The sequence below is a fragment of the Carlito syrichta genome, unplaced genomic scaffold (genome assembly GCF_000164805.1).
Source record: "Carlito syrichta isolate Samal-C Ts95f unplaced genomic scaffold, Tarsius_syrichta-2.0.1 Scaffold309042, whole genome shotgun sequence".
Lineage (NCBI taxonomy): Eukaryota > Metazoa > Chordata > Mammalia > Primates > Tarsiidae > Carlito > Carlito syrichta.
Window position 1 is genome coordinate 258,544 of NW_007253138.1, and position 9,307 is coordinate 267,850.

The 9,307-nt window shown below is 35.8% G+C and overlaps 1 protein-coding gene across 1 annotated transcript in view; it reads right to left on the reverse strand.

The window, feature by feature from the left end:
* The window catches only part of C9 (complement C9), a 72,715-nt gene that overhangs the window by 15,496 nt on the left and 47,912 nt on the right, over positions 1–9,307 (reverse strand). Inside the window, exons 8-10 of the mRNA XM_021716867.1 lie at positions 6,883–7,123; positions 3,873–4,001; positions 2,166–2,341 (exon numbers count right to left, since the gene is read on the reverse strand). Of these exons, the coding sequence (XP_021572542.1) occupies positions 2,166–2,341; positions 3,873–4,001; positions 6,883–7,123 (546 nt within the window). The remainder of the gene's footprint in view (positions 1–2,165; positions 2,342–3,872; positions 4,002–6,882; positions 7,124–9,307) is intronic.

Genomic DNA, 9,307 nt, shown 5'->3' on the forward strand with positions numbered 1-9,307 from the left:
AAACGGCTTCTGCTCATTTCACTGAACAGTTGTCCACTTTCTTTCTTTCTCTTTCTTCCTCTTTATATCTATGCCTCCATCTTGCTTTTTTAATATCTATCCCTACTACAGAATCGGCTTCTGCACTAGACAGAGTCCAGTCTCTTTCTTTCCCTTCTATTCTCCCAGAATATTCGCCGACGCTGCCCCACCTTCCAGGGACCCTCTAAATCTCTTTTGGGGGGCTGGCTCCCCATAGGAATCTCTTTCAAACTTAACTATATGCCATGTCTCTTCAGGGATTTAATAGTAATACAAAATCAACAAAACCCATAATATTTTACAGCCTTCTGATCCTTCTCTACAAAAATATTAATTTTAAAAGTGTTCCATGGTGAACTAACTATAGCTATCATTTCCTGAGGTAGACCATTGATATGAAAAGGCCAGGTTTCTAATTTGTGAATAAAGAAACTTATGTAGATATTTTATATGGCATGCCTACTAATCCAAAAATCTGGATTAGTAAACAGTTGCCCCTAAAAATGGAATGAAATAGCCCATTTTTGCTTCTAGCCATCAAGACCGTACCAACAGAGTTAATGGAGTCTTTGAAGAATTATAGTGAATCTAGTAGTAAATCTTTAGCAGATTTTGAAAATCAGCACTAGATCATGCTGGGTTATTATTAAGACCTCCTTAAAGAACAATCCTGAGTCCATACAAGGACAATTGAACTTGCTTTGTAGAGATGAGGATATATACCTCTTGACATGTTCATTCAGATGTAAGTTACTAATTATGTGCTTATTTAATATATTCCAACATAGATTTATTTTACTGAGTTCAAGATTATGAATTTAGGTAAGATTTAAATTGAATACAATAAGAGGAACTTCTGATATTAACTTCATTGATGGACATGCTAATTTGACTATTTTTTCAATTCTCTTTGTGACAAAATATTTGAATTCTTTTCTTTTCTTTTCTTTTTTTTTTTTTGAGTTGGAGTCTCACTCTGTCACCCAGGCTGGAGTGCAGTGGCATGCTCCCATCCACTGCAGCCTCGACCTGCTGAGCTCCAGCGATCCTTCCGCCTCAGCCTTCCAAGTAGCTGGAACTACAGGCATGTGCTACCACGCCCAGCTAATTTTTGATTTATTGTAGAGATGAGGTCTCGCCAAGTTGCCCAGGTGGGTCTTGAACCCGCAGGCTCAGGCAATCCACTCACCTCAGCCTCCCAAAGGCACGGGATTACAGGCTGAGCCACCGAGCCCAGCTGCTTCACTGATTTTTTAAAAACACTAAAATAGAATGAAGGAATACAGTTCTCCAATAATAAGTACTATCAAAAGTGTCAGCAATTTTGTAACTGAATTTAATTAAAGTTTGGGACAGTCAAAGGTAAATTTTACCTGATGAAATAAAATTGTGAAACATCCAGAGAAAATAGAGAGCCACAAAAGGAAGTAGAAACAGTAATAGTATCAGTAATAAAAGAAAAACACACCCCCTCTTTAGTTAGTTTGAGGAAAGAAAGATGAGGTTAAACAACATTGTTTGTCATTTATATCTTTACAATGATAACACAACTTTCTAAAATCTAGAAACAAGCACTAGATTGTGAACTCCCAAAGAGTTTATAAGCTGAAAACTATTATAATCAAAATAGGAAAAGGAAAGAATTTACTGACCATAAAACTTGCTCATCCTTGATATTATTTTCTTGGAGACCTTATGAACATTCCTTCCATAAATACCCTTAATAAATAAGATTCTCCTGTATTAGAAGTGGTAGTGTGATACCAAGTGAAGACAAGGAACAGGCAAGGGCAGACAGAAGGGGACCAGTATATCTGAGTATCCATTTTGTGCCAGTCTGTGCTGTGGGTTCTTTACAAACAATCTTGTTAACATCTCAGAATAAATATGAACCTTGAAGAACTTAGCATTGTAGAAGTCAGAAAACATTCCACACCTAGTGAGGGGCAGAGACCGAAAGTCAGTCCCAGGGGTCTGACTTCACACGATGCCTTTCCTCTATGCCATATGACTTTCCAGGGAAGAGAAGGGAATGTACCGATGCTCACGTATCTTTCAGAGTAAGCTGACTGTTTACCTGAACCAACTTCGACATTTAATAAGAAAATGACATAATCTTCTACTTAAAAATAAACATTTCTTACTTTTTGACTAATGAGCACTGGAGCATCGTTTACGGAAGAGGCCCAATTGACAAAGTCAGTCACATCAATCGTGCCTCCTCTGAGAAGCTTTTCTTTCAGTCCATCTGCATATTTTCTGGTTCCACCTCTTATAAGTGAAATAACATCATCTATGAGGTTATCACGGACGATGTTCACTGAAAAGAGAAAGAGAACTTAAAGAGAAGCATGTGTAATTTTGTGGTCAGTCGCCAAGATGACATTTGATAAATACTTATTGAATCCTTTTAGTGTAGTCTAGAATATTTATTGAATTTTTTTAATGTTTAATTTTAAAGATGTAGGGTACAATTCAGGGTTTGGTATACAAATGTTCATTATGCAAGTACACTTGTTGATGAGTTGTGCCCCCTATTTAATGAATTTTAATCATAAATGTTACTTATGCAATTCTTTTTATCCCAAACCTGTACTGGCAATTTTTATTAGTAACCAATTTTAGATTTCTATCACCTGTTTTTTAAAAACAAAAATGATACAAATGATCTAGATTCATGAATAATTCGCAGGCCATCTCAGAAACACATGTAGACATGGAAACTACATATGACTTTGTGGGTACTTTATATTTTTTGTTGCAGATTTACTTTTTTAAGATTTATCCTATTACATTTTATATAGGTTTGCTTTAAATTATTTCAATATTATTAAAAAATCAAAGAGCACAAAACAGAATAATGTGAAAAGTAAAAAATCCTATCCATTTTCCCTCTGTATCTCTCTGCAGGCTAAGCCAATTCTAACAAACCTTTGTGAATCTTTTAAAGTTGTGAAATTTTGGAACAAGAAGGGAATTTCAAGATGGTTTTTGTCTACCTCTTGTCACTTTTATGGATGAGAAATTGGAAGCTTACAGAGAGGTGGAGTGACTAGTCCAAGATTACACTGCTTGTTTGAGAGCCAAGTATAGAAATTGCACCATATGATGGCCAATTCAGAGTTTGTTATCACTTCATTAGTGGTTTTCAAGATGGTCACATGTTAGTGGTGGGTATGTTTTTTAAAATGTTAGGCTCCCCTTCTCCATCTGCCTCTCCGCTATCAGTTGATTCTTTAAAGGTGGGTCTCCAGCATCTGTGTTTTAAATATGCTTTCAGGTATTTTTAGTTAAAGCACTACCTCATGCTTGTAAATCTGCTAAAGATCAAAAACAGAAAGTAATATTTATACCAAAGATATTTATATTTTTAGTACGTTTATGCACTGATTTAAAGTTAAGGATGGATTGGAGATTTCAAATCAGGTAGAAGGTTGAGTAAAGGAAAGTGTTTTGACCTTGTTACTGGACACACATGACATTGCCACTTGCTCATTTGGAATCTTTGTTAAAATTAGGGGAAAAAAACTTTTCACAAAATATTTTTCTACTATTGGCCTTCTGTCATTGCCATGATAAATATACACATCTGTAATTACAGCAGTGTGAATGGCACTCCCTAGGGTTGTGCACGGTACCACCTGCACAATATTGATATTAATGAATATATGTCCTTGAGCTGTTTGTATTTAAAGTGGTTGGGAAACCACTGTAAAGAAAAACTAGTTTTTAGAGACTTTTCCTTTGTCTAAACAGAAAAGATAGGCAATAAAGGGAGCTCATTGTGAGAGCAATGCTCATTGACATCTACCCCCGGCTTTTAAAAATCGAATAAATTAGTACACACTTACCAGTTTTACCATCACCCCTCTTTAAGCAATCATCTTTATCAACTTTAGCCTCAGCAGAGATTCCAGACATACCCAGGGATAAATCCAAATGATACCCGAGACATCTCTTTACATCTCTTAGTTCAACACCTGTGTATTGCATTTATTTGAAAAGTATTAGAAAATGTCTATCAATATCACAAGTAAATTCCAACGTTGCTATTTTATAAGAAACATAGTTAGATTCCTAGACATCATTACAGAATTCAAATGCAAGGTCTTGTCTGTTCTGCTTTGTTCTCATATTATAATCTAGTGGCCTCCTTTTGACTTTGATTGTCAACTTAACGGCAAATGACACATTAAATTTACCACTTAGTTAAAAGGGATATAGGCCAGACTGTGGTGACTATAGTCACATCTTTTATCTCTAATCCCACAGAAGGGAAACAACAATGTCCAACATGTATTAAATGCTTATAATATGTCTGGCATCATTCTAAGCATTTTGAATATGTTAACTAAATTAAACCTCACATTAGCCTGATGAGGTGAGTGCTATTATTATTCTCATTTTACAGATGAGGATGTGGAATTGAAGAGCAGTTACGTAACCTGGAGATGACTAACATTAGCTAGTAATGAACCAAGTTTGGATTTGAGCCTGGAGCTATCTGTCTCTTAAGCACTTCTCTACATCATTTCATAATTTGGTCATGGGATGCTCAACATCTCTTGATACCCTTTGGAAGATTCCATATCATTAAGATAGCTGGTTCATTGTTTTAGATAGATGTCATAGATATGTAAACTTTGTTTTGCTCCTATGAATACTATTGAGTAGCTGACTCATTGTGGTGTGTAGATGCCCATACAGTTATTAGGAAAAAAGTCTTAACAGTTTCTCAAAATCTATCACTCATTGTCTGTTTCACCAATTTTTATAAAGTAATGATTCCTCTATTTTAAGGGTAAACCACCCAGACCTCAGTTAATTGACCATGCCAATCTTTGCTCTTACTCAACATTTATCACACATACAAACACACATGCACACCCACATACATATGTACTAATACATGATTATTCATCCTGAAAGTCAAAAAGAAAAGGAAGAAACTAAGTTAATCACAGGTTTCCACAATAAGAGTTGGAGGTAGAAATCTGGGCACATTTAGGCATTCATTCATCCAACAAATATTTCTTGTAAGAATTATCAGTGGGAAGATAAAAATGGAAGACAATGCCAGAAATCCAGAATGCTAGATTTCCAGCCTTATCATTAAGATGCATGAGGACTCTCATTCTGAAGAGGAGGGTGAAAAATACAGAGGTGACCCCAAAGACTTTAGATTCTCTGCTTTAGCAGTGGACCCTTCTATGTCCAGACTTCCCAAACTGAGGTAGAGGACACGGCTTGATCCTCAGGTATTGGCACTGAAGAAGTGAGAATGATGACTTGCTCTTTAAAGGAACCTGGATTTATCTAATAATCCTTGTCTGTTAAGGCCAGAAGGTAAGTAGATTTAAGTGGATAGCTCTGAGTTAGCCAGGATTAAAGATGTCCGCCTATGGAGATTTTGCATCAAAGCAACTCACAGCCTGAAGTTTTCTTTTTTGTTTATCACACTTGCTGAACCTTTCTCTTCTAATTTTAAAGTTACTTAAGATACAGTCCTCTTATGCCCTTTCCTTATGTGATATATATCCCTGTTAATATAGTCTACCAGTTGGGGCTCATAACCTCCTCACTATGCTGTGGATATAACTCTGTAGAACAGTGTACACCAGGCAAACTCGTATTCTACTCCTCCGGGAAAGCTTTTCCCTTCCCAAGACAAGACTGAGGCACCAAGAGCAGTTGGGTCTGGCCATGCCATGGTTTTTTATCTAAAAGTGTTTGCTGACTGTGGGGAGAGTGTCAGGCTTTAAGATCACAATTACATGGCACACTTCACTTGACACCTGATATCTTGGCACTCTAACCCCACAGGAGCCATGGAACTGGTTCTTAGCAACACTTATCTCCCTAAGAGACACACACACCCAATAACTTGGAGGGCAGAGAGGAGAAATGCTGGCTTCTATCACTTCCTTAAGCCTTAAACACTCACAAAATAAATGAGTAAAACTTATTGACATAGTCACTTTGGATCTACTTTACTTTTTTTTTTTAATGGTAACTTCCATCAACATTTAATGAGTAATTAATAACAATTCTTTACAAAAACTTCCAACAGTAGAAAAAGAGGTCACTTTTAAAATTTATCTACTAACTCATATTATCATGATACCAAAACCAGAAAAAAAAATCACAAGTAAAGAAGACTATGGACCAATATTCTATACAAATTATTTTATTCTTTAAAGCCTTAGGTGAACAGGCCTACCTTCTATCTATGGCAGACACTGATGACCAACCATGGATGACTTTTTTCATGATTCCAAGAGTGGCTAGAAACCTACTCAACATGGATCCAATTTAACAAACACCATATGATGATACTTGTCATCATATGAAATAAATCTAATTTTCTACCCTTGTTTTAAAATGTTAGATTTATATAATAACATTGATTCTTCTCTCACCTCTAAGAGACTATTTAGAACAGTATTTTCCCTCCAATACTGAGGTATATTTTGTAAGAGGAGTCATATATGTAAATTGTACTAATGCACTAATTAAGATATAGGTTATATAAATTACATCTCTGTACTTTCTTTCACTTTTAAAATAATATTTCACTAAAAGAGGCATCATCTTATAATAGATATTAAGTTGCAATACAATTTGGTCTATCTCTCAGTAATAATGCTGAGTAGTACATGACCAAGTCAGTTTATTCAAGATGGAAGTCAAATTGCTATTAAACAGGATTTTAGCTACCACAGGGCAGGAAGAGAGTTGTCTCAAAAAGACAGGTTTCAGGGCTTTTTATTCTTAAGACTTTAACTATTGAGAGAAGTTAGTGAACAGAATAACATTTAGTCAAAACAGCATTTGAAGTCAGAGCTCTGTTTCTAGGCATACCTTTTTCTTTCATGGAAGCTTTATCCAAAACATATATTAGCTCATAGAATCCTCCTAGAGACCCAGAGGTACTGTAGTGGGTTCCATAGGTTTCTAAAAAGGCAAAATATTCTCCCTTTTCATAGGTAGTTGGCAAAGCTTTAATATCATCCAAGAAAGTTGTTGTCAGTGTAACATCCCGATTTCTCATTACAAATCTTCCCAGATGAACCACTTCTTTCACATGCAGAAATATTTTTTCCTTTGTCGTAGAGCAGGTGAAGAAGAGAAGTGTGAGCTTTATCATCATTATTTCAAGTTACAACATTTTGAAATTTAGAACTCCCACAGGCACTCAATTTTTTAGCAGTGACCATGAGATACCACTTTAATCCATGAGAATGGCTAAATGTAAAATACTTATACCAACTGTTGATGAGAATGTGTAGCAACTGAAACTCCCATATGTTGCTGGTGGGAGTGTAAAATTATGTAGCCACTTTAGAGAATTGTTCACAGTTTCCCATAAACACGTATCTACCTTATGACCTGCAAGTCTACTCCAATACATGTACTCAAGATCAATGAAAATATTGTCCACAAAAAAATCTGTATGCAAATTCATAGCAGCATTAGTCAGAATTGCTCCAAATTTAAAACAAATGACCATCAACAGAGAATCAATATACCATTGTGTGAATATACCAATTGGGTTATTATGGTATATTCACTAGTTTGTTTTTCTTTTTATTTTAAAAAAACCTACAATACATGAAACAACAAATATAATTTTTTTTTTTTTTTTTTTTTAGTTAGAGTCTCACTCTGTCAACCAGGCTGGAGGACAGCAGCATGTTCACTGCTTACTGCAGCCTCAACTTCCTGGGCTTAGGTGATCCTTCCACCTCAGACTCCCAAGTAGCTGGGACTACAGGCGCGTGCCACCATGCCTGGTTAATTTTTAAATTTTTTTTGTAGAGACAGGGTCTCACTATGTTGCCTAGGTTGGTCTTGAACTCTTGGGTTCAAGCAATCCTCTCACCTTGGCCTTCCAAAGTGTAGGATTGCAGTTATGAAACACAGCGTCTGGCCAAATAAATCTTTAAATTATTATGCTGAGTGAAATAAGTCAGACACAAAGGAGTATATACTGCATGATTCAGTATGAGTCCATTTACAGGAAGTTCTAGAATAGGCAAAATTAAGTCATGCTCTGATAAATCTGGTCAGTGGGTGCCTCTCAAGCAGTAGGGGATTGTTGATTGGAAATGGCATGAGAAAGTTTTCTTGAGGACAGAAGTCTGAGTATCCTTTCATGATGGAAATTTCTTGGTGTTACAGTCATGTCTCAATGTATCCTAAAGGCAGATCTTATGTAATTTCCATCCAAATATTCTGTTGCCTCTTCCATCTTAATACATTTCAAAATATTCTCTTGTTAGAGGAGATGGTTACACAGGTGTATACAATAATCAAAACTCATAAAGCTATACACTTAAAATCTTTGCATTTTATTGTATAGAAATTATACCTCCTTAAGTTGTCTTTTAAAATGTTAACAATAGGAGGAAATGTAGACATTATGTATTAAGCTCAATCTTCTTATTTTGCAGATGAAAAAACTCTGATGTCAAGTTATTTTCCAAACATCAAATGAATTGTATGTGACGGCATTGGCGCTAAACATCTAGATTTCAGCTTTCCTTGTTTCTTCCATTATGCCCACTCAATCTTTAATGACAGAGATAGGACAGTCAATATTTTGAGACATGGATCTCAAGTCAAAATAAGCAAGTCAACAATTAAATGCTCCCAGGGCCAGGGATGATGGCTTAAACTTCCCAGAAAAAACTGAAGCAGTGAACTATGTGATTCAATGTCACAGCTTGTCCTAGCCAAAACTTAATGACAATTGACATTCATAATTTTGTAGGTGGATCTTTTGAGGTTCTCTTGCCATAACTGTGGTTAATATATGGCAATTGTGTAGAAGTGTAAAACATTTTGTTTCCTTTTTAAAGGTACACTCTGGTGTATATGAATACCACACTAAACTTTCTGTGTTTTAAAAGCATATTGTTTATATCATATGACTTGACTTTAGGTAATAGTGGGTGATTCAGCCTCTAACAAAAATTATACAGGAACTTACTCTATATGTTATGTCACATGAGTTTTTCATCTACTGACCTCCAAAATAATTCTCAGTGGAGTCTCAAAGATGAGCAGAACATATTTGGCTTCCTTTTCATTGTTGCTAAAACTAGGAGGTATATTATGGGATTTGGGATAAAAGACACTTGTGGTGTTCCTCTTCTACACTGTTGGTGGGAGTGTACACTAGTGCAACCTCTGTGGAAAGCAGTGTGGCGATTCCTAAAAGCTCTAAAAATCAACCTTCCATATGACCCCACAATTCCCCTACTGGGAATATACCCTGAAGAAC